The 26634-nt window shown below is 42.0% G+C and overlaps 2 protein-coding genes across 3 annotated transcripts in view; both read left to right on the top strand.

The window, feature by feature from the left end:
* tsc1a (TSC complex subunit 1a) overlaps positions 1-4190 on the top strand; it is a 19350-nt gene extending 15160 nt beyond the window's left edge. For both annotated transcript variants that reach the window (XM_078250410.1, XM_078250409.1), the window contains exons 20-22: positions 305-492; positions 1035-1181; positions 2087-4190. In XM_078250410.1, coding sequence (XP_078106536.1) covers positions 305-492; positions 1035-1181; positions 2087-2606 — 855 coding nt within the window. In that variant the 3' untranslated portion in view covers positions 2607-4190. The remainder of the gene's footprint in view (positions 1-304; positions 493-1034; positions 1182-2086) is intronic.
* A 2460-nt stretch (positions 4191-6650) lies between these two features.
* Positions 6651-25166, top strand: ak8 (adenylate kinase 8). Its single transcript, XM_078249684.1, has 15 exons — positions 6651-6692; positions 7245-7387; positions 7541-7625; positions 8624-8673; positions 9436-9546; positions 10649-10717; positions 14715-14796; positions 14887-14958; positions 15662-15862; positions 16531-16653; positions 17237-17326; positions 17984-18122; positions 21543-21623; positions 21887-22016; positions 24999-25166. The coding sequence occupies exons 2-15, from the start codon at positions 7304-7306 to the stop codon at positions 25086-25088; spliced, it is 1407 nt and encodes a 468-aa protein (XP_078105810.1). The 5' UTR covers positions 6651-6692; positions 7245-7303; the 3' UTR covers positions 25089-25166.
* Positions 25167-26634: the final 1468 nt, after the last annotated feature.

Genomic DNA, 26634 nt, shown 5'->3' with positions numbered 1-26634 from the left:
AAATTGTTCTCAACAAAGTAGACCTGCTTTTCCTTCTTTAAAGTGAGCGTTGGGCGTTCAGGGAATAGAATGAGCTGACTTCAAACCTCCAGAGGAGATAAAGCAGCTCTTGAATGAGAAATTAAAGATATGTTTGGAGTCTAAATGAGATTCAGGATTATATTATAATCTAAGTGACAGGTGATACGTGTGGTGTTTAAGAACCACCATGCTTCTCTGAGTTGTCAGTGTGTTTCAGTGACTGAAGCTGTGTGTGTTGTCTCTGTGTGTGTGTGTGTGTCTGTGTGTCTGTGTGTCGGTTTAGGAGGTGTTCATGCTGCAGTGCAGTGTGGGTAAAGAGCACCAGCGGCTAAAGGACAGTGACGTCCAGCAGAGACAGAAGCTAGAAGCAGCCAATTACAGGATAGCAGAGCTGGAGAACCAGCTGGCCAAGAAAGAGCAGCTGATTTTGGATCAGAAGAAACTTCTGGAGGACACAAAGGCCCAGAGCAGGTCAGAGTCCTGGAGAAATATGTATATCATCTACAGACAGTCAGTGTGCTTTCTGGTCATACATGGAGACAAGATGTTGCCACAGAATAACCAAACCTAAACTGAGCCTCAAGAAATCCAGGTTTCATGTGAGCACTGGATTTAAAGAGTTTCAGACATCACTAACTTCAGATAACAACTCAGAATAAAAGAGTCTGTTTTTGTTTTACTGAGTGTGTTTGAATAATTCCTGGTTATGAGAGCATATAAACATCATATCCGGGTTTTGAGAAACCTGAATAAGCTACCTGGGGTATTTTGATAAAACCAAGACACTGTGGCCTGTAAACATCTGATCACGTTTCAGTTCATATAGAAATGAGTGTCTGAGGTGTTCAGGGATAAAGGCACACAATCTGACACCTGAGGACTGTTATGATCCTACACAGGGAGATAAATTGCCAGTTTTTTTATGCTCCACGTAGACGTTATAAGACTCAAAACCAGAGCAGTAGTTTGCAAGTAAACACACTCACTGACCTGTTATTTTGTTTGTGTGTCAGAGCCGAGCTGTCGGCCTGTGAGAATCGCTGTGTCGCTCTGAGGAGAGTCACCCAGACGCTTCAGACGGAGACTCTTCACCTGTACAGCCAGATCCACCTGGACACACACAACGACACACACACACACAGCTGGCCTCAGGACATCAGGTAAACCAGTCTGATCCCTATAATCCACCAGGTGCATCTGCGCTTCGTTCCGGCGGTGTGGTAACAGACCTTAGAATGCTGTGATTGACCAATCAGAATCGAGTATTCAACAAAGCCGTGTAATAAAAAGAAATAGTGCAGAAAGTGTAAGTGCAAGTTGTGCTTACAGTAAATATTATATACAGAATGACAGCTGGAGGTATGATATGAATACAGTGTATATGCTATAGATCCAGTATTTGATAATAATTTGTAATGTAGACAGTGGTATAAATATAAATACTCTAAAGGTTGAAAGAGCTGTAGTATAAATGTGTGGGTATGTGAGTGTGTATAGTGTAGTAAGTGAGTGAATGTGTAGTTGGCAGTGAGTGAGAGCTAGCAACCAGTGAGGCAGTGAGCCAGTGACAGTCCTGGTGCAAAAGAAACACTGTTTGTCTGTTAAGTCGGTTAAACCATTGTTGGCAGTGCCACTGATACCCACCCATGTGTCAAGACGGTCCACGAGGATATCATGGTCAATGGTATTGAATGCTGCACGTAGATCCAGGAGAACAAGAATAGCATTATGGCTGACAGCAATAAGTCGTTTAGGCCTAAAAAAGACCATTTACAGTACTCTGTTTTATTCTTAAACCAGAATGAATAAAAGCTAGCAGTTGATCTGCTACAACCTTTTCTAAAGCATTAGCTAGATAGATAGATAGATAGATCGTTTTTTGTTTTTTTTATTGATCCCAAAAGAAAATGGGAAATTACGGTGTAAAGAGTTAGGATTAGGTTTAGGGGATAGGGTTAACCCCCTAACCCTAACCCCAACTAAAAAAGAAAGCTTAGAAAGGTCTGCAATTGTAAAGAGACAGGCTTTTTAAAAGTTCATGTGATGTCATCTTTCTCGCTCTCAGGCCAAATGGCGGCAGCGTCGCCCTTCCTGCTCCTCAGGGCAAGCCCCACCCCTCCACTTCTTCTTCTTGTGTTAGTATAATAAACGGAGGTGTGGAGACCCTCTCCACCTCCCCATTGCACCTCCCCTCTTGCTCCTCCTCCCCCCTTTCCCACTCCCCGATCGAATCTCCTCTGGCTGTTGGCTCCTTCCTGGAGCAGCATGCACGGCAGCTGTTCAAAACAGCCAATCACAGCCAGGAGGAGGATGAGCAACAGGAGGGGGAGGAAGAGGAGAAGGAGGAGGAGGAAGAGGAGGATGAGGAGGCCCAGCCAGAGAGCCCTCCTCTGGGTCAGGAGGCAGAGGAGGCCGCTCTCCTCGCAGGGAGACATCAGACAGAGCCCCCCCGGAGCAGGGCTTCAGCTCACAGCCTGCCTTCCCCTGGACCTCCAGCACCCCCTGCAGACCTGACGCCCGCTGTGCGACAGAGGATTCACGAACTGAGCATCATGGACTACGATGAGACAGTGCCAGAGGACTGACCGAGGGCTGACAGAGGGCTGGAGAGATGGATGGAAGGAGGGAGCGATAAAGGGAGGTTGGGTCAGATGGAGGTGAAGATTAGATCAGCTGCTCCAGGTGTTAGCAGGCTACTGCTAACAGTCCACAATCACTATCTGATCTTTCCCACATCAGGACCTTCAGTCGCCCTTAATATGAAAAATAATAAAGTATACTAATATACAGCAGCACTTATCTAACAGTGAACAGAATATGTTTGAAAAAACATAAATAAAAGACAAAAAAAGGCAGAACAAGTTTAGCTCTATTATACTTCTAGAAGCTTGAGCTAACTGCTAACATGCTAGGCTTCATGCTTTATTTGAGAGATCCAATAGCAGTTTGTACTCCAGCAGAGCAGGTTTGTATTAAATGATTCAACGCAACTAAGATTCCTTCCTCCATTTTAAACATAAGCATAAGCTTTCAAGAGTGATAATCAACAGCTGTGGCAAGTTGTGCTAAAAGTAGCTTATAAGCTAGCTAAGAGTTTCTTAAACTGTTTAAGTTAATTCCTATTGCTAGTGCCACAAAAAGAAACTAAGTGGACTTGTTAATGATATTTTTGCCGTTTCAACGGTTAATAATGAACTTTATTCGCTAACATTTGATTTATGGCTCTACAGAACGCATTAAATTCAACATAACATGGTAAAAACTCTTCTTTCTAAAAACTAAATTACATTAGCACAAACTCAACCGAAAATGTCACAGCAGCTAAATACGACAAAACTAATTGATAGTGCATTGATACATTACATGAATAAACCTGGATTTTCACACTAAATGTTTTGTTTGCAACATGATATTTAACGACACAAGATATGAGCTACATTACAGCTTTAACATTAACAAAGCTAACATTAGCTTGTTAGCTAACAAACAAGAAGCATTAGGGATGATAGGAATAATATTTTACCACTGAAAATACACTTGACCTATAAATAAATTACAAATTAACATAATTTCTTCTCATGATCTATTTGCTCGGCTGTGCTGCGACTGAAGGTCCTGAGTCTACACAATGAGTTTGATAGTTGGGTTTGTCTGGAGGGACTTGTAGTCACCATTAGGAAAAAAACTTATTAAAGCCAAAAATAAGGGAAGAAAAACAGAGAATTCTGTGTTTTAGTGTTGAATGAATTTACAAGGAAGCTAACAGCAGCTATGTTTATCATGCAATGTCAGCTGTCATATGAAACTGCCACACTGTCGCCCAAAAATGACGCATGCTATAGCATCATCAAAACACTAAATTAGAATCTGACTTTTAGTTTAATCGATTAATGAGTAACCCTACTGTTGTGATTATTCCCACTATTTTATTTGCCCACTAAGGGCAGCAGAACAAGCTGTACATCAGCTGCTGTACTCTACTGTTTCTACTGTAATGTGTCTGCACACCTGAGTGTACAAACTCACCTGAGTCAGGACGGAGATGGAGGTTTCTGCCTCCGGCTGCCACAATAGAGTGCTGCAGGATGAGTCCTATAACCCTGAAATTAGTTAGCTGCATGTTTGCACTCTGCTTCCCTCATCTCAAAGTCTATGCGTTTTTGTGAATATTCTGTAATTAGCCAACATCTAATGGAAAAATCGCATGGCTTTTTGTACAGGGAACCAGGGTGATACTTCATTGTTGGCCAAAACAAATACTGCAGCACTCTATATCTGACATATTAGCCTCTTCTGAAGTTTTTGTGGCTAACGTGTTAGCAAACAGCTGCCCACTTCAGACACAGATCAACATGATCAACCCACATTAACAATGGTGATGATTAGTTGTCGGGCTCCTCAGGGTTTAGTTTTTGGTCCTTAATATTTTCAGTTTACATGCTGACATGCCAATTTATTCGTCTATCAACCATCAGGCCTCTCCTCTCGAGACTGTCAGCAATTTATGGCTCTTAAATCTGAAATTCAGCCATTCAGATCCCACAAATCTTCTTTCTTATATACTTAGAATTCTTTTTCAAATGATTGGTAAAGACACCCAGTTTGGTGTGATCATAGAAAAGTCTGGGGTGACACGTCAGGGCGACAGCTGCAGTAATCAGCCTTAATCTTATTATGATTGAATAATTAGCGGGTAAACTGACATAAATGTTCCTTAATTTTGGGAAGAATATCTCCTCAGGTTAACAGCTCAGGATGCCAGAGTCAGATGTCTACTACAGAGACAGCTCCAGGACAGGTTTAGTCTAGCTTAGCAGAATAACATTTTGGGAAATACTGTTAAACTGCTGCTTCCAGTCTTTATGCCAAGCTAGGCTAACCGTGTCCTGACTTCAGCTATTTTCTTACAGAGATATGATATTGATATATATCTAAACACTTCACTCTCAGAAAGAAAGAAAGAGAATAAACTAGTATTATATATTATTATAATAACTATTTCCAAAAATTCTAAACCGTACCTTTTAAACCAAAAACTGAGGAGGATCAGTTTCAGTTCAGGATGTAAACTTCAGTTTACAGACAGACCAAAGACTTCCTCTTGTCCTCTGCAGGACTCAATCCAGCTGATTAAACCTGAATTGATCAGAGTCTCTAATGATCTCATTTGGGTGATTTCTTCTCTTTCTTAGCAACTCAACATGGTAATTGTCCCCAGCAGTGTTGCTCTGTTTACTTCAGAGATCTGCTGTCAGGAAACAGCTATGCTTGTGTGTTTGGAGACAAATGTTAAACTGTGAACACTAGAAATAAAGACTTTTAAAATCTCTGCAGGTCTGTCTTTCCTGATTAGTGATTAGAGATTGAACGTTTCTCTGGTTTGGACCAAAATGTCTGTAGACGAGTGGATCTAAAACTGACATTAAATGTCGTGTCACAGTATAGAACTGTCATCAGATTCATGTAGGTAAAGTATCAACAGTACAAGTATGCAAGTACTCAGCTTCATGTAAACAAAGTAACAGCTGTAAAATTGAAGTATTATCAGCTTCATGTAGTTAAAGTACAGAATTATTCTCAGCTTCATGAAGTAACAGTAAATGCAGTGCAGTAAAAGTACACGTAGTGCAGTAAAATGTCTTTCTGTCTGTGACTGCTATCTGATTCTATGTGACATTAGATTTAGAGAGTTAATACTGAGGCATCAATGTTAGAGCAGCATGTTACTGTTGTAGCTGCTCCAGGTGGAGCTACTTTTAACTACTGTATATACAGTTTTCTAGTTTAGTCCAGTTGTTCCCAACCTAGGGGTCGGGCCCCTCCAAGGGGTCACCAGATAAATCTGAGGGGTCGTCAGATGATTAATGGGAGAGAAGAAGAAGAAACTATGTTCTAGTACTGTGATACACATCTATTTTCACTTTCTGGACTTTTTCTCTCATTTTTGCTATTATAACTTTTGCAATATTGATAATTTGAAGTTATTGAAATGAAACGTGAAGTTTAGAGGATACATTATTTTTGTGGAGCTGCTATACACTCCACTAGATTGGGAAAACCACTAGTTTAATTTCTAACAATTGTATAACCTTATCTGTTCTTTATGTAAAATGGTAATCTGAAAAAGAACTAGTACTCTAAGACATCAGATAAATGTAGTGAAGTAATATGTACAATATGTCCCTTTTTGATAGTAGTGGAGAAGTAGTACTTTTTGGTAGTGGAGTAGAAGAAAGTAGCTGTAAATGGAAAGTAGGCCTACAAGTACCTCAAATTTGTACTTAAGTACATAGAGAAAATGTACTTAGTTACATTCCCCACTGGCTATTTAAAAAAGTATTGTTTTGTTATCAGTACTGTGTGTGTGGTGTGTGTGTGTGTGTGTGTGTGTGTGTGTGTGTGTGTGTGTGTGTGTGCACACTGAATGTTAAATTATTTAAATGAAACCAGAAACCCAGAAACATATCTCTTCTATGACAAGTTTCAATAGCATATTACAGCTAGCTAGCTATTTAAGGTCTACATCCCAACATCCTTTGGTTGCTGCAGTCAGATGTCTCCATATTGATGTCTCTTATTGTGAAGGCTGGTTCCGCCCCGCACGCGCGCTGATGACGTTCTTCCCTAACAACAAGCAAACGCTTCTTAGCAACCGACTCAATAAACAGCAGGTAAGAAGGTGTTTAGCTAGCTACATGTGTTCTACAACTAACTAGAGGAGTTTTCTACCGATGTAATACTATTTGTAACATTTAACGTTTGTTTCTACGGTTTCCTCTTTGTCCATAATCAACAAAGACACGGTAATGTTACGCTAGCAGAAATTTCAGCATTTCTGTTTTATATCTATGGTAGAAATACAGGTAGAAGTATCTTCATCTAAATGTACTTAAAGTACCAAAAGTAAAAAAATATTATTATGCAGAGTAATATAAATATATAAGTATAATTGCATTGATGTGTTGATCACTTTGTTGTTGCAGCTGGTAAAGGTGGCGCTCATTTTAATGATTAGATGTAACGTTAACGTCAATGTTTAGTTAGAGAATGATGATATGTTACGTTAGTGGAGTAGAAGTATTTGTAGCAGAGAAATACTCAAGTACACGTATCTCAAAATAGTACATTTTAAATCCAGTTTCAGGATCTTAATGTGGGGAAAGTTTGCAGTTAGGCGCTGTGCTGCAGTTTCTAGCTAAATGTATTGTGTTCATGGTCCTCAGGAAATAAAAGCATCAGTGTCTGCCATCCTCATCCATCCATCCTCCTCCTTCTCATCCTGATGGATGAGACTGTGAAACCCCTGAGGATTCCTCCTCAGATGTCCGTCTACGCTGACAAACACAACATCTTCCACCTGGAGCAGGTATGAAAGGACCGTTCTGCAGGTTTTAGCTTGCTAAATGCATCAGACTACACTGAGGCTGTGTGTGTGTGTGTGTGTGTGTGTGTGTGTGTGTGTGTGTGTGTGTGTGCGTGCGCGCGCGCGTGTGTGTGTGCGCGTGTGTGCGTGTTTCAGAGCATGCTGTCCAGTCTGTTAATTGATCAGCCTGAAGATCCGATCACTTACCTGATCAGTCTGCTGCGGAGAAGCAGCGTGAACAGTAAGTCAACACACCTGACATCCAGCTGTTGGAGAGACAGTAGTTCTTATCTGGGGGGACATTATTAGTATTAAGGGCTCACACTCCTGCCTGATGCTGTTTGGTCTCTATAGCCTCTTTCTGACCAAGTAGTTACAGGAACGTAGTTATAGGAACAGTCCACTTCTACACAGTTCTACTAACTACTCTCACCCAAAACCGTTTTTTTACCATTTGCACTGGCCAAGTGGCCATAGGAACTGGGAGGAGGGGTAGAAGGTGATTAGAAGGCTGTGTGAACACAAAAGATTTATTATATTTTGTTATTGTAACACAGCCATCTAACCACCACAATATTTTGTTATGATACCACAGCCATTTAACCCGCTGCAGCTATTTTTAATCAAGCAGGTAGGCCTACCTTAATGTGTGCATGTACAAATAACTGTAGTAACCCACTTTTCTATTAAATATTGTATTTATATCAAAGTAAAACACAACACAGCAAACTTTAGAGTGCAAAGATAAACTTAAGGCCTGTTTACAAAAGTAGAAGGCATGCTAAACAGTGAAATTAATACAATATTAAAAAGATGCGGAAAAGGGAAAGACCCTGCCTTGAAGTAGGAGCTGAAAGAGTTACAGGAACTGCGGTCAGAGGAACTTAATAATCCCCAAATTGGTCCAGTCGGAACACAAGAAAAAAAAGGGTTCTAGGAACGTTATGTTCTATGAACTGCAAAATTCCCTCCGGTCGGAAAGATTCGGACTATATACTGTATGTGATGAGTTCAAATGTCCCTTTAAATGTTAAAATCTCTGTCCATGTCCATATAAAAAAACGGATGAGAGACGAATCAAACATTTCTGCGGCCACTAGATGGGGCTGTGACTCTACTCCCTGTCTGTCCTGAGTTGAGTTTACTGTTATCAAGATGTCTGTAGACATAGAACCACATTGTCTATATATGTGTGTGTGTCTGTCTGTCTGTCTCTCTCTCTTTTTGCCTGTCTGTCAGTTCCCAGGGTCCTGCTGCTCGGTCCTCCTGCTGTTGGGAAGCACACAGTGGTGAGTTTTATCAGTCAGTTTTCTCTGCTGGGATGATCGTGTGTGTTTAACATTATATCTCTCAGTGTCCAAACTAACATCAGACTAATGAAAAGAGTTAGTTGGGTCTGACAATGTGCAGACTGAGCTCAGAGCTCACCCAGTGAGAGTTTACCATCCAGCTTCTTTGTCCTCCAATGTCAGAAAGCTTTGCATCAAGAAGCCTTAAACGTGAATTATACTAGACGCATCCAAGGTGGCGTGCGCAACATCGTGATGTCAAAATGACGTAATATCCTGCCGGCGCACAAAGCAGAAACGGGAGGCCTGAACGAGTTCGCCGACAACCGAATGCCAGGACTTTCAGAGTGACTGCAAGTCTCTCTTGTAAACTTACTGGGTTAAGATGAGTTCTTTTATGGTGAATGAAAGGCTTGATCCGACCAAGTAGGTCATCCAATCAAATCGAAGCATTGACGGCAATACTGCTGCCAGTTCTGCCGTTGTTTACATTTTTCTTCTTCTTCTAGTCCGTAGAAAGAGCAACGTCGGTAGCCTTTGCTCATTAGCACCACCTCTGTTCAGGAGAAGCCTGCAACTAGTGTCGCGAGCACCAGCGCGGGTATAAATAGTCACGGCGATCCCATGACGTCACATTTGTACGCGCCAGCTGGGCTGCGTCTAGTGTATACGAGCCTTTAAGAGTAAACTACTGAGGGAAGCAGTGAATGAGACACAGTTCATGTCATCACTTATTCTTCTGTGGTTGTTGTCATCCTTTAGGCCAAAAAGCTGAGTGCTGAGCTGAGAGCTGTCCATGTGTCCATACATAGTTTACTAGAGGGCCAATCAGAGCTGAGTGTACAGGCACACCAATACACACTCAAAGAGCAGGTACACACACACACACACACACACACACACACACACAGACACAGACACAGTACCTGTTACACCTGTGGTGATCATTTATTTATGCTCACCTCAAATCTGAAGGCGATGCGTTTAAAGCCCTGCAGAAAGTCTGGAGTTTAGAGTCTGAAGTAATCATGTTTGAAGTTGACTGAAATATATATATATATTTCAGTCCAAACCGACAGATCAGAGCAGAGTGTGATGATCTCACCTCTAAGCTCCAGCCAACACACACTGCTGTCAGGCTGTGATGTCATGTAGACACCTAAAACAGCTGATCATAAGCAGATTAATCAGAGTTTCCCTCTCCCTCTGTGGACCTCCAGACCTTCTCATGCTTACATTCCATTCCATGTATATACAGTGTACATACAGGAGGCTCGGCCAACCAGCAGGAGTCACCAGTGCAAGTCTGTGCTTCCCACCAGGATGAACTAATAACAGTGGCGGAATGTAACAAAGTGCATTTACTCAAGTACTGTACTTAAGTACAAATTCGAGGTACTTGTACTTTACTTGAGTATTTTAGTATGATTAGTATTTTTCAACCCCCTTCTGTCCAGTGAAAACCAGTTTTGATTTTGAATGTTTGTGATTCCTTATGCGTTGAGACAGTTCTCCTAACTTTAAGCTAAATAAACTCTTTAAAAAAGTCTCTTGGATCGGCTAGAAAATGCATCGTTGCAAAGCTGTTTTTTTTTTAGAGATACATGGTTCTCACAGGACGACGCTACAGTACTTTAACTACATTAGGCAGATACATACTTTTACTTAAGGTTTTGAATGCAGGACTTTTACTTGTAGAAGAGTATTTTCACAGTACTTTTACTGCAGTAAGATACTGAATACTTCTTTCACATAGAGAGCAAAATGTCATCCCAATGAAACTTTTATTCTTCAGCCTCGTACATTTTTAGACCCACACAGTCTTTTTTCTGTCTGAACCACTGACAGACATTTACTAACACCGTGTGTGTGTGTGTGTGTGTGTGTGTGTGTGTGTGTGTGTGTGTGTCTGTCTGTCTGTCTGTCTGTCTGTCTGTCTGTCTGTCTGTCTGTCTGTCTGTCTGTGTTCGTTCAGGAGCTTCCTGCTGAGCTGCTGGTCAGACTGGTCCAACAGAGACTGAATGAGATCGACTCCTTCAACAGGGTAAGATTGTGTTCAGACCTCCATCAGCACCGCGTCAACGATCACAGCCTCCTCCTTAATAATAATAATAATAATAATAATAATAATAATAATAATAATACATTTTATTTGTAAAGTGCTTTTCTAGACTTCGTCTCAGTCAGACGTCTGTGTTGGTCCTGACTCAGAGGCTGCTGGGAAACACTCAGGCTTGGAATAAGATGTTGACCCTGTCATCTATTACTACCTAACAGGCTTTAAATGCCCCAAAGCAAGAAAATAAACTGAATTTTTTGAACTTTTGCATCAACATAATTTAACGGTATCCAAGGTGTTAACCAGTGGCGCAGTACACATTCCTGTTAGATGACTTAGTCTGCCTAGACTGCTGATGGTGGACATGTTAGATACAATGACGTCTCTGTGACTAAATCCTGTTTCCCAGTATTATAAACCTGTGCTCAGTTTTCGTGTCTGATAAACCTTTAGACTTAGACTGGACAGAGCTGTTCACGGTTGAATCACTCAGTAAGATGTTGCTGATCAGATCTGTCTCTGTGACTGTCTCCCTTTCGCTCTCTCTCTCGCTCTCTCTCTGTGACTGTCTCTGTTTCTGATCTGCTGCTGTGATGATAATAATTAGCGCTCTGGTCGCTGCTGTGTCGTACTACGATTCCCAGCAGGCCGAGCAGCGTGTTGGCGTGTCTCCCCAGAGATCGGCTGATCAAACAGACGTGCTGCTGTCACATCACACGTGTTATTTTCACTCGGGCTCGTCCTCTCTGCTGCTCCTCATTAGCATCACGTCCTGTTTCCTGTCAGCGTTCATCAGGACACCGAGAGCTGCTTTCTGATCAGTTTAGGAGAATTAAAGAAAGTGAAGCTGCTGTCGACAACACTCACACAACAACAACAACAACACAACTGCATTTATCTGTCTGATTGAAGGTCTGGCCTCTGTTCAAATATCTTCACACTAAAAGCTCAGCTGGTACACTGTAAAAAAAAAATATAACTAAAGGGGAAACCTGTGTAGCAACATGATACTCTGAAGGAGATAGAGTCTAGAGTTCATTTAGGTGGTTTTAAAGGGATAGTTTAGATCTTTTGAAGTGGGTTTTTATGAGGTACTAGTCTATATCGATGTTTCATTTCCGGCATTGTTCAGGTGCTGCTGGAAATTCTGGCAGATGTCCCTTATTTCGGATGGATGTCCGTCACCTTCCGCTTTCTTTGTGTTGGCATTTTAAACTCCGGTGGATTTCTGAGGACTATGGTTAACTGCTCCTCAGATCTCTGCAGGGAAAATCCAGACAGCTAGCTGGACTATCTGTCCAATCTGAGTTTTCTGTTGCACGACTAAAACTACTTTTGAACGTACAAGTTCCTTCCCGAGGCTATTTTGCAGAGGCGCCTTTGCTCCGTCCGGCGCTAAGCGCCGCCCATGACGATTGTGATTGGTTTAAAGAAATGCCAATAAACCAGAGCACGTTTTTCTCCCATCCCGGAATGCTGTGTGGACTAGCCAGACCCTCCTCCGCAACGCTGTGGAGGAAGTTACTAATGAGGTACTTACATACCTACAGTAGATGAGGGTCTGCAGACCCCCAGGTGAGAGAAGCAGGCACAAGTACCAACACGGAAGATAAGTAATGTACTGTACTGCTGTGGACAGGGGCAGCAGCTAAGCTTATTTTAGCTATCTAAAAAAAGGACCACCTAAAAATATCTATATCAGTTTAAGTGTACGCTATATTTAAAATATTTTCACTGCTTTACCTTGCCGTCAGATAGGCCTTTCCCTTGGCACTACATTTTCTCAACTTCCATATTCCTAGTCATACTGTAAGCACAACTGTGCTGCACACTGTATTACGCAGCAGATCTGCTGTTTGGGTCTGACTGTCAGCCATTTATGGAGGAGACAACAAATACAAGAAAATAAATTGAGTAATTGTGACCGCAAATGACGTTCACTGTGGAGATAAGAGGATTTATTGACCAGAGTTTACAGAAGAAGAACTTTTGCAGAGGTAGACTGAATGGCAGTAGGAACGTAGGAAGCCTACTGAAACTACTGTAGGTAATACAATGACTATGAATAAGTACCTCATACAACCCCACTTGAAAAAATCCAAACTATCACTTTAATTCTTCTTTATGAGGTTCTAGTGGTCTTTGAACGGGTTTTAGGGGTCCTGTTGGTGGTTCCTCTGGTAGTCATTTGCTCACTTTTTGTACCAAATGTTTTTACCAGACTTTTTCTCAATTTTGTTTTCCACTGCAGATAGTACCTTGTTAATGTAGGTGGGATTCTAAGATTATTGTAATAGCGGTGCCAAGTAAAACTGCCGTGACATCATCTTCGACGCTATACAGCACACAATAGATCCTTTTCATCAGCTACCAAACAGAGGATCATCTGCACTACAGCTTACTGTACAGTGTAGTTTTGCAGGCTGACATTTTTCTTTTAAATCTGGGCCGTGTGATTAAGACAATTTGCATTAAACAAACCTCCACACAGTCACAGTTAAAGAAGAAACTGCTTTGGGATCAGATGAGTTCTCAAAGTTGAGTTTACTGTTTAAATTGGTTTCACATAACATCGATGAAACCTACAAGACGAAGATTTATTTTCAGTGAACCCCTCTGAGACTCAAGGTTTAGTTACAACAACAAACATGTCTGCCATCTCTTTGTCTTCTTCTTCTACCTCTGTTCCTTCATACTTCCCTTCAGTCAGTGGGGGGGGGGGTGTGTGTGTGTGTGTGTGTGTGTGTGTGTGTGTGTGTGTTGAGCAGCCTCTCAGTGATCAGCAGTAAACCAGCATTCAGCTTTCCTCTTTTCCTCTAAACTCTACAAACAGCTGCTTCTTTCAGTCTCCAGCCTTCAACGTTTAGCTTTGACGTTTAGCATTTAGCAGAAGTGTTCAGCGTGTGTGTGTGTGTGTGTGTGTGTGTGTGTGTGTGTGTGGTTGTGTGGATGTGTGATTAGCAGCTACTTTCATCTGTTAATGGTTGTTTTTGGCCGCAGGCTAAACTTTCCACACACACTAGGGGTTAGTGTGTGTGTGTGTGTGTGTGTGTGTGTGTGTGTGTGTGTGTGTGTGTGTGTGTGTGTGTGTGTGTGTGTGTGTGTGTGTTTTGTGTGTTAATCGTCTGTAGGAGATGAGCATGATTGACAGCTCCCATCAGGACCCCACCTCATCCTGTCACATTAAATACTAACCTGTCTGTCTGTCTGTCTGTCTAACTTCAATTATCTTTATACTCACGACTGTTAGACAAAAAACTTCTCAACACAATGTTCACTTACTTGGTGTTTCCAAAGCTTTCAGCCTCATCCCAGGGTCTTCCTCAGGAGATGGAGTTGTCATGGAGATGATTGAGTTGCAATTACAGTATGCAACATATGCATCAAATATAGTAATTAAAAAACATGTTTTGCAGTTCAAAAACTAGAGAGTTGACAACTTTGCTAACACAGCCAAACATCAAGCAGGTGCAACAACACAAGACATAGCAAGCCAGCTAATATTACTTACTAGTCCAACAGCAAGATGGCCAGCTCGCCATCCAGTTTCACCAAAATCAGTGGTAGTGCCGTAAAGTGTCACAGCACTTCTCGGGGAGATTGTACACGCCCACCAAAAATACATAATGCGAGAACAGGTCTTTTGAGGCACACAGTGGAAATGACAGAGGCGCCATTGTCGTTATTACAAGTAGCAAAGTAGCATCAAAAATATTTTTAAGCTGTTATTTCAGGGTTAAAAAAGTTACATAATGTCACTTATAACATCACTAAATATAAAACACTAATCTTTACTAGCACATTAGCTGACTATTTGAATCACATTCTGTTTTTATCCACACCGGGTTAAAATGGTAACGTTAAAATGCGTAAAAATGTCAGCTTTAAACATCTAACTATAAAGTGTGTGTGTGTGTGTGTGTGTGTGTGTGTGTGTGTATGTGTGTGTGTATGTGTGTGTGTATGTGTGTGTGTGTTACAGGGCTGGGTGTTGGAGGGAATCCCTCAGACTCGTCTGCAGGCTCTAAGTCTCCAGCAGGCCGGAGTCATCCCCGAACATGTTGGTGAGAACAAACTATCAACTTAGAGTTCATGTATACACACACGTACTGCATGTACTGAAACATACTGTGTGTGTGTGTTTATGTTTGTAGTGGTGTTGGAGGCTCCTGATGATGTGTTGTTGGAGAGGAGTCAGGGGAAACTGGTCGACCCACTGACAGGAGGTGAGTCCAGTTCAGTCCAACAAACTGCACTGCCTTCAAACAGACTGAGAGGTCCAACATGGAAAGTGGAGTTTACTATGATCTCTGTGCTCTAATTTTAGGGACCATCCACACGGAAACGCTTTTTGGTACAAACGCATATGTTTTGCATCGTTTTGGCCGATCGTCCAAACGAATCCTGTAAACACACTGCCTGAAGACGCACTTTTTTGAAACCTGGTCCCAGGGTGAAAAAATTCGAAAACGCTGCCCTTGCGGCTTCGACTGGCTGTTTGTATACAGCGCGCAAGCTTTATGTGCATGCTCCACCTCTTCTTCTCCGTTTTTTTTTCCAGAAACGGCGCCACCTATAGGCCTGGAATATGAAGTAGCGTGTTGAGTCATTTACAAATGGATCCGTTCAGACACAACTATTCTTGAAACGATGCCAGGGAAGACAGGGGGGAAAAAAAGATTGTTTTGGTACGTGTGGACGTGGCCTTAGAAGACTGTTGCACCAAATAAAACAAAATTAGCACATAGCAAGATAAAAGATAAAGATCAGTCAGCTGAGGTTTCAACAGGATCTGTAGGATGAGAATAACATTTACAGCCCCAATACTGATGTTGTAAAACCCATCCAATCAGATCCATAAAGAAACAAACAATACTTGTGAACAGTTAAAGCTTTACCACTACTCATAACATCCCTTCCTGTCTGTAGACGTTTACCATCGGACCTTCATCTGGCCGGTCGACGACACCGTCGCTCAGCGTCTGGAGGAGGGCCGGAGCCCGTCAGAGACGCAGCGATTGGCTGAGTTGCAGCGTTACCGCTGTGAGGCCACAGGTCTGAGCTCAGCCTATCAGCACGTCCTGAAGATCATCAACGCTGACCAACCACACACTGACATCTACCAACAAGGTACAGACACTCACATACACCCTCATTAACCACGGTCGTGTATGGGAATGTACATTATACTAAATTTACCTTCATAGACCTCTGGTATCAGCATGTATTTGTTTGTTTAAACAGACCTGCACATTGTTAGTACTGGATTTTGTACAAGAAAGGGATCTGACCATACCCTATACTATGATATTATTATATTATAGTAATGTAGTTTATTATGATGCATCACTCCCACTTATAATCAGAATAATACTGTATTGATATTTATTTCATTTTAATGTTTATTTGTAGCATAAACCTATGCCACACAACACAGCATTTATAGCCTAAACTAATTTGCAATTAGTTATATATATATATATATATATATATATATATATATATATATATATATATATATATATATATATATATATGTAATTCTAGATGGGCCTTTAAAATACATAAAACTCAACAACAAATACATAAAAGATAGTACAAAACACAAACTCAACAATAGTTACATACATTAAAACGCAAAACTCAGAACTCAACAAGAAAATACAGACAAAACAAAAAATACAAGACACAAGCTGATACAATATGTTGGCGTCCCTCAGGGTTCAGTTTCAGAGCTCTTTAGCCTTCCTGTTTATGGTCAGATGTTTTGTTTGTGTGTGTGTATGTCTGTGTGTCAGTGCTGGCTTTTGTCCGGACTCGTCGTCGCTCTATAACTCCCAGAATCCTCTTGTTGGGTCCACCGGGGTCGGGGAAAAGTCATCAGGCCAGACTGCTGTCAGAGAAATACAAGATGGTGGATGGTATTAAACACACACACACACACACACACACACACACACACACACACACACACACACACACACACACACACACACACACACACACACACACACACACACACACACACACACACACACACACAGCCACCACTCACTGTTATCAGCATCCGGACAGTAGAATCCTCCATGCTGTCTCTGCTCCATGAAATCAGTTTCATCTTTTAATTCATCTCCATTAAATCATCTCATTTACATTCTGAGCGACATGTCGACAACAGACTGAACACAGACCGCTGATCTCTTGCTAACTGGGTCGAGTCTCTTTATGTTTGCCGGCAAAAACTTTACTGTTACAGCCTAGTGTTTCAGATTTTAATAAATGATACAAGTATTCATGGATTGAACGTTTGATTTATGATTGTAAGCTACCAGGTAATGCAGGTGTGGGTTAAAGAGCAGTTTCACATGCAAACACTTTTTTTCCAAAGCTTGTGTCATAACCGACTTCACATTAGTGTTTAGAGAAAAAGTAACTTTCACATTCACACAGACGACCTTCAGTCAGAACTAAACATCTCTGTCTGTCTGTCTGTCTGTCTGTCAGTGTGTTGTGGTCAGCTGTTGAGGTCTGTAGCAGCTGATGGTTCAGCTCTGGGAGACGAGATCCAATCATACCTGGATGATGGGAGGCCAGGTAACCACGCACGCACACATGCACACACACACACACACACAGTATATGTTACAGATTGATTGGTTTCAAGTGGAAATAAAACAGTTTGATTCCTGTCTGTATCCCAGCAGCCCCTGGGGGTTTTAACTCATCGTACCCTTACACACTCACACACACTCCTTCTCCTCCATCGCTTTCATTCTTCAACGTCCTCCACAGTGAATCGTGTGACAGCAGTGTGTGTGTGTGTGTGTGTGTGTGTGTGTGTGTGTGTGTGTGTGTGTGTGTGTGTGTGTGTGTGTGTGTGTGTGTGTGTGTGTGTGTGTTAAGATGAGAGGTTTGATCACAGCAGCTGTGTTTAATAATCAGTGTTTACGCTGTAGAAACACTCTGAGATGCTGCTGTTCTCCACCTCTGATACAAAGATAATTATGTTCATACTGGAAATGTTGCTGAGTGTCCTGTTGTTGTTCATGTTAACTAACCCACGTAGTTAGTTACACCAGACAAGTTGTACCACTGAAGAAGTCCGACTCAAACATGCTTCACCGAGCTGCACGTAGGCCAACATGCATCTGGAGACGTTTGAGTGGCTGTTTCTTAAATACTATTGTTGTTGTTGTTGTTGTTGTTGTTGTTATTACTGATTATTGATTATTGATGAACCTGCTGTTGCAGTTCCAGACTCCCTGGTGCTGCAGGTTCTGGAGGAACGTCTGAGCCGAATAGACTGCAGCTGCAGAGGCTGGATCCTTCACGGCTTCCCCCGCGACCTGCAGCAAGCCAAGAGCCAGCAGGAGTCCCAGCAGCCCAACAGGTACTGCTACCATCCCTACTACTACTACCACTACTACTACTACTACTACTACTACTACTACTGCCATCCCTACTACTACTACTACTGCAGCCCTGTCAAGATCTCATTGAGCCTGTTGTGGTTGTTGAGGTCCAGAATATGCTGATGCCTTTATATGAATTACCGCACAGTCCAAAGGTTTGTTTCCCTTGTGAGCTGTGAGCTGTATTGCCTGGGGCAGCAGCTCCTGCTCGGGCCTCTGGAGTGACATCGATCCCGGGTCAGGAACCAGACGGAGAGCTCTACAGGTTGACCTGGAGGGGGAGCTAACAGCCGAGCCCCTGGTGCATCACCGGAGACTTTGGGCTCTGATCTGGTGTGGGGTCTGGTCATTGGGCTGTCTGGAGACTCCTTAGTTCTGCTTTTCACCTACTTGTATGTTCATAATAGCTCTATGTTTATTTTTACCTGTCTCTGTCTGGCTTTGTTACCCTAGTTGTCTGTGTGCCTATCTTCCTGTAAAATGTTCAGTGTGTCAGAACACTGAGAGAAACTTAAAACTGAGAGTCAAAATGTTAACACATAGTCAATTAGGCTGATTCTGAGAACGTTTTTAGAGGTAGAGAGAGTGGGATTGTCCCTGTGTGAAGGCTTTAAAACCTCTCACACAGGTTTATTTTAAGGAAGGAAGGTGGTTAGGTTGAGGTTGAGGTTTGGTTTCATGGGCTCAGTTGTGCATGTCATCGCGGTCCCTGCAGAGTCTCCTGAAGTGGCGCTGCTGTATGGGATTTAGAGGAATGACTTATTTGTAGCATCAGTTTCTGGCTTCCTCAGATTTTAAAAGATGGAGCCAGTGTACAGGTGCCAGTTACACCAGGCTGAGATCTGATGACAGTGTGGGCCAGACCACCTACAGATGTCATCCAGATAAGATATCCATATGGTGTCTTAAGCTGAAGTGAAGGGAATGTGTTAACAGGAGTCCACTGTAGATACCTGTGGTGCAGGTTTTGATTTGTAGCTCAGTGTCTGATTTCTCCTGTTAATATCAACACTTGACAGATGAATCCTGCTTTAATTACATTGGCTGTGTTTACATCCATTCATTTACTCTGAGACACAGAGTGATGGTGGACTACACACTCACAGAACTGAAGTTACATCCACGTGCCTCTGTAATGAACAGAAGACTGTTTTACAGTCACCATGTATACAGTCAGAAGGTTTACAGCTCTGTTAGATAATCAGACACACATTAAGCTAATCATAACTCTAAAAACAGAACAATAACTACAGTTTAACAGTGTGACAGGTCACTAATGTCTGTCTGTAATGATGTCTATTCTACACACACACACACACACACACACACACACACACACACACACACACATACATAGTTTTTGAGTGCTGATGAATATTTGATGCTGCAGTATAAATATTCACTCTAATGGCCCTGCTGCTGCACATTCACTGTTTTAAATACAAATACTCTTTAAATATTCAGGATTCTCTCTGTGAAAGAGTTATGCCAAAGACATACCAAGTAGTGGCGAAGTGTGGCCTGTGGTGAGCCGCCATGCAATGTCTATGGAAAACTGCGGCCGCCACTCTTAGCTGCGGCGTCCAAACTAAACGTTGGAGTTAGTTGAACTTTTAGCAGCGAAGTGCGACCAGAGAACACCCGCAGCTTCTTGTGACCTATGTTTACAAAGAATTTATTTCCGCTTGAAACACACGAACATCATCTGAAAAATTTAATAATCGTGGCAAGCGGCACTTTCCCACTGCTGAATGGGAGATGACCTCTGAATGGCATCTATAATTCATATATGTTCACATTCTATGTTTCATTTTGTCATATGAATTGTCGTTATTGTAATTTTATTCTGTTGGTTATTCTGTACACACATAGCCTGGCTCCGCCCTCCTACGTACTTCCGCTTAATTTTCATTTTCCTTCAGTACTCCGTCTGGGTTTGCGGTATATTCTTGGGTTTTCTCCGGTCAAATCTTTCCAATCAGCAAACAGAGGGAGTGGCTGAGAAGGATTTGATTTTCCAGCTCGCTCCGTTACTGGTGAAAGAGTTGGCTAAGGCAAATGCTAGCGATGCTAAGCCGACGTCACAACCAAACGTTACCGATTGGTTATGGCAGATCCAGAGTGGCTCCGGGCAGATCCAATAGTTTTAAACTTCAACAGAGTACCCGCCTTCAAGGAAGTTAACACTTGTCAATGGAGAGTGGCCAGACGCTCTGTACAAATGAAATATACGAGAGTCTGGTAGGACCAGGCTAGTACACACAATATCTACTTCCTGTCTGTTCGTCCTGAGCATGGCAAGCCATTTTTAGAATTAATAGGTAGACTGGATATGTATTGCAGATATCTGTAATTCAATTATTCCTGGTAAAAAAAAAACAACAAAAAAAACATTTCAGATATCCACAATGACAATTTTCCTTTTAGGGCTAAACCCGATGCAGAAAGTTGTCAGTGTCTTCATCCTACAAATAGCCTGGTCCCAAATAGCTAGCTGTTAGCAAATGCTAGGGGACACAACTATGTAATGGCAGGTGTATTGCTCAGGACCCAATGAAGCTCACTGTCAAGTGTGAAGTTGTTAGGATTAGCAGCAATACTGGAGGCCAGAACAGGTACGTTGTTACGGGCTCGTTAAACACCAAAACGCCGCTGCTAAAGGTTTACTCTAATCCCCCCTGTCTCCTTGTCATATTTAATGTGAGGATGGGCTAACTTGCCTGAGTGAGTGTAGGTCTTCCCTATTTCTAAAGAGGTTGTATGGTGTCAAGCTTGACTCACCCAGAGCTGCATGGTGTCATGGTCGGAAAACGGCTGATACTGGTTGTGGAAAAACCAGAAACCAGAAAGTCTTTTCCATTTGAACAGTCTTTCTCCCAGTGTGTTTCTTCAGCGTGTCTGTGGTGTAGTGTTGGTCCCGCTTGAAGCCCTCCGCCTCTGTTTCCTCAAACTTTTCAATGAATCTCCATCATCATCTCCCCATAAATCACTCTGACGAACCTGCACATCTGCCTTACACTGCCCCTAATGTCACATGTCAGTATTTCTCAACCAGCTAACTACTCAAAAGACAATAAACTGATATATCAACAAACGACTACTCAAAAGACAAGGTCGTTTGCACCCAGATAGCTCAGTTGGTAGAGGTAGGGTTCAACTCCGACCTGTGGCCCTTTGCTGCATGTCATCTCCCCTTTCATTTTTGCAGCTGTCCTGTCAAAAATAAAGGCTGAAAATGCCCCAAAAATAATCTTTAAAAGAAATAAAATTCAAAAAGACAAGGTCGTAACACACATTTTCAACGGGCACTGCACTAGAACCAATAAAATGTACTTGACTTGACCTCTGTATAACCTCTGTATGACCTCTGTATGACCCCTGTTTGACTCTCCTCTCAGAGTTTTCTTCCTGGAGTTGACAGATGATGTTTGTCTGGAGAGAATCACTCTCAGAGCTACAGATCCAGTCAGTGGAGAGAGGTCAGTGCAACCAGTGTAACCAGTTAACTGACCCAACTTAGTTTAAACACACAGAGCTTTATTTATACATAAAGATTTAAACCTGGCTCAGGATTCATTTTGGTGAAATATGTCTAAAACGAAGCAGCAGACATGATGACATTTATTTCCAATAAAATACCGTCTTTGGATTGAATACAACATATAATTCATATAACTATGTTGTGAAGGTATAAATGTGTATACATCATATATTTGTAGATATATTATATTTCCTCCTGCAGGTTCCACGCTATGACTCGACCGGCTCCGAGCTCTGAGGTCCAGAACAGACTGAAGACCAGACCTGAGGACAGCACAGACACTGTAACACACAAACTGAGTCAGTACAGGATACACACTGCTGCCCTGCAGGTACACACACACACACACACACACACACACACAGCCTGAACGCTCTGAAGAACCACTCTTCTGTCCAGAATTCAAGCTGGTTCTCACAAAGATAGAATAAGTGGTAAAGTAAGACTCTGCTTATATGCTGTATGATTTTCATGTTCAGACCACCACCTGTATAAAATATGGACGTAGTCTCCGTGACGTCACTCATAGGTTTCTGAAGAGCCAAAATGAAGCTCAAAGTGGGCGGCTCCCAGTAGCTCTGTCCATTGCCAACTTGGCAGTGCCTGACGTCGGCTAATCCAAAAAGGGGTAAAGAGGTGGCGTGTGGATGGTGCTAAGGCGGGCTCAATAAAGTCTATGCTCGCTATCTGTGATAGAAGCCCCCTGTCACTCACAGCCTTACTTGTGCAAAACTTTAGGCTTGACTATATAACCAGGCTGTAAACATGTTTAATTCTGCTGTAAAGTTGGGAATCTTTAAATGGGGGTTTATGAAGATTGACTCCCATATGGAGCCAGCTTCATGTGGCCACTCAATCAACTGCCATTTTCAGCACCAGAGGTTGATGCTTGGTTTAATCAATCAATCAATACATTTTATTTGTCACATGAAATCATACAAAGTACAATTGTAGTGAAATGTTATCCAATCAGCTCCTTCAACTTGTGCATGAGTCATCATAAAGCAGAATGTGTCCGTTAGATCGGCACGCAGAAAGAGAGTCACCCGGTTGAATGGCACTGGCACTCCAGGATCCAGCCAATTCTCTGTGAAAGGACACCACAGCTCCCAACATCCCGATGGAAACCAATGCTGGCACAGAGGCCACCCAGCTCACCGTCCAACACCTGCACACTGTGTAGCTAGATGCCCAGCAGGGAAGTAACAGTCGGTGTTCAATTCCTCAATGGAGATGGACGCAGAGATGGTCTTGCTTGTCTACGTAGTCGGGATCGTAGCCATAGGTCATATCTGATATATAATAGCCATCTTCACCTTTTCCTCTGTGATTACTCATTTACAACATTTGAAAAACCTTCACCGGCCATGCTAGCAGTGTTAGCAGTAGACTGCTGAGATGCCAATTCGTATTCATGAGATGGCCGCAGAGATGGTCTTGCTAACTTGAGCTCATTTTCTCCACCTTTTCCATGGTGTTTACATTTAAAAACCTGATCAGCCAGCTGGCTTACTAGCCCAGGCTAGCAGAGTGCGCAGGAGGTTAGCAGGAGGTTAGTAGAGTCGGCAGGAAACTGGAAAGTTGATTTTCCGATCCTGATGAGCGACTTATAGCCACATGACATCACCGTCCAACGTCACATGACCCACATCATGCACAACTAAAATTTGTTTAAAAGAAAGACAATTCAGCTCACATTTTCCAGGGCTGACAGAGAGGCAACTGGAGAGGTCCACGCCTTCTAGAACTAGTAATTTACGACTCAAACCAACAGTGAAGATATTTTCAAAGAAGTATTGTCAGTGCATCACAGCCTGTTATATTTTAGTAGTTTATTTGGACTCAATCCCACATACATTTAACCTGCGTACTTCCGCTCAATTTTCATTTTCCTTCAGTACTCCGTCTGGGTTTGTGGTATATTCGCGGGTTTTCTCTGGCCAATCTTTACCTGTCCATTCAGCGAACAGAGGGAGTGGCTGAGAACGATGATGTTGAGGTTGTGCGCTAGTTTGAGTTGTAGTTCCGTAATGGCGGCGGAGAAAGATGCGAGCGAAGCCATTCGGTCCGTTGTGGCAACGCTGCCGAATAACCAGAAGTTGAAGCCCGAGCAAGAACAATCTATGCTGAGTTTTGTTGGTGGCCATGATGTTGTGGCCCTCCTCCCCACGGGGTTCGGGAACAGTTAGATTTTCCAGCTCGCTCCGTTAGTGGTGAAAGAGTTGGCTAAGGCTAACGCTAGCGATGCTAAGCCGAGGTCACGACCAAGGGGGTAAGCTTCTCCTCACAACGCGTACCTCCTATGGCGCCATTTTGATGCTAACAAGCACTCACCCCCCGTTAGCATCCCATTGACTGCCATTCATTTTGACATCACTTTGACAGCGAATAACTTTACAGCTGAAGCGTTTAAAGACTTTATTTGTCCATTGTTTATTTCTAAAGAAACACGACAATGTATAAAAGGCTCCATTACCTTGTATCTCACGTTATGGCCCCGTAGCAGACGTTTTTGTAAAAATAGGCTAACAATTGTGTCATAACCACGGGACTTACTGTCACATAGTAGAGGAATTACCGTACAGTACAGGAGAAGCTCGCAGGCAGTTTCGACTTACATTAGCTGTTTAAGTTTAATTACTAATGTTAACTAGCATTTTAGTTAGCAATAATTAGCCTGTGCCCATGTTATCTCCTTACATATACCTACGCTCTCCATCTCTGCAATATTCGGAATGATTGAGATTTCTCTCGGCACAGCTACCAGAAGACTTCCAACTTTCAGACAGGTTGCTCACGTCACATTTACGTCGTCTCTTTCAGTTGGAGGCTGCGCAGTAACGCTCGGCGCTCACCGGAAAAGTGCTTCTAATATCCTTCACTGGTCTCCGTCCAGAGCAACGGGATCTGTTGGTCCATTTTATATACAGTCTATGGTCACGACCAAACGTTAGCGATTGGTTATGGCAGATCCAGAGTGGCTTTGGGCAGATCCAATAGTTTTAAACTTCAACAGAGTAGAGTTCAAGGAAGTTAACACTTGTCAATGGACAGTGGCTAGACTCTCTGTACAAATGAAATGTACATAGTTAGTCTGGTAGGACTAGGCTAACATACATTATCCTGCTGCCACAAATACTAACTAGAGCACCAAATGTGGATTAATGTGCTGCTGAAAATAGTCCCCAACAAATGCACCTTTCCCTCATGTTTGACATCATCCTGTGTGTGTGTGTGTGTGTGTGTGTGTGTGTGTGTGTGTGTGTGTGTGTGTGTGTGTGTGTGTGTGTGTGTGTGTGTGTGTGTTGTACAGTCTGTGTATCCAGATGCATATCATATTGATGCTGATCAGGATCCTCACTCTGTGTTTGAGGCTCTGGAGAGCAGACTGACAGCTTACTGACAGTGGAGACACCAGGAGACACCTAGAGACAGTTTTGGGAGACAGGAAGTGGAGTGACTGCTATTATTCTTCTTTAAACCTTTCCTTCATCATTTTGTAAATGTTCTTGGTTTGTTTTAATAAAAATAAAAAGGTTTTCCTTTCATCAGTTGTACAATCCTTTTTTTTTAAAATAAGAGTCAGATGCATGATGGACAGTTTAGAAAAAGGATCAAACCAGAGATAGTCTTTTTTTATTTTCCACACATTTTTATTCCTCATCAAAACCTTATTCCTTATACCTACATACCTCCAAATATATATATATATATATATATACATATATATGTATATATATATATATATATATATATATATATATATAATATACAGCTGAGCTGCTGTGTTTACTGTCGCTGGTTATCATGAACACTAAGAATCTCATTTGCAGTATCTAGTATCACCTCTGACACACACACACACACACACACACACACACACACCAAGATGACTCTGCGTGTGGTACGACAGGAGGAACGTCGCCTCAGGCAAACATTATCTTTAGAAACTGTTCACGTCTCAGAGTTCAGCTGTTTTCAGACTTTTTCTCACACAACAATAAAAACAGAAAATGAAAAAATATTCAGAAACATTTATGACAGATGTCAGTTACAAAAACATTAAGTTATTATTTATAATGTCCAACATTTTCAGAGGATGAGATACTTGAATGTGTTTTGAGCTTTTTTCACACTCCGTTTGTCAAGTTATTACTATTACTAAATATAATATTTTTTTTAGTTTATTCAGTGTTATATATGTATGTTTTATATTTTCATTGTTAATACACATGAATCTTTTGTGTTGACAATCTTAAATATCTGGAGCAGGACGTCACTGCTTTTTAAAACTCAAATCATCATCGCAGTCTAACTGACTGCTCCTGTTTCTGTTTATTAAGTTAATAAAATATATAATGTTAATAGTCCTGATAGACATAATGGACTAAACTAGAACTGAAATCAACCTTTAATTTAGAGGCTGAAGCTGAGCTGAGGAGACAGACAGATAGGAGACAGTGTTTTCAGATGTATATTATAATATGATTATTAAGGAGGTTTGTGTGACAGCAGCTCCTCTGATCTAAAAGCAGTTATCACAGTTTAGGACATTTACTTCAAACCTTCATGTTAAAATATCTCGTTTACTTCAGAACTCTTCATCCTGCCAATGATTGAAAACTGGGTTTTCACAGCTCGCTCAATCATGCAGACGTTTCAAAGTGACGATTTTGGTAAATGACTATAATTAATCCTCCTGAGCGTCGGTTTGAGTCCCAGCGGTCCCGGGCTAGCTGCATGATTGACAGCTCTATTTTTAAGTCTTCCTGTTGACAACAGGAAGCAGAGCAGGAAGAAAATGGGACGTGACGGCTGCTGATGTGATGATGGACACTTTGTCCTCGTCCCCTGCAGAGATTGAAAACACCATCCTGCCGGGGAGCCTCTGAGCAAGGCACTAAACCCCCACAGGAACTCACTCTATAGATGATGGACTTTGGTCTGTG

Source organism: Sander vitreus, chromosome 5 (assembly GCF_031162955.1).
Source record: "Sander vitreus isolate 19-12246 chromosome 5, sanVit1, whole genome shotgun sequence".
Taxonomy (NCBI): Eukaryota; Metazoa; Chordata; class Actinopteri; order Perciformes; family Percidae; genus Sander; species Sander vitreus.
Note: the sequence above shows the minus strand (reverse complement) of the source record. Positions and strands in the feature narration are given on the sequence as shown.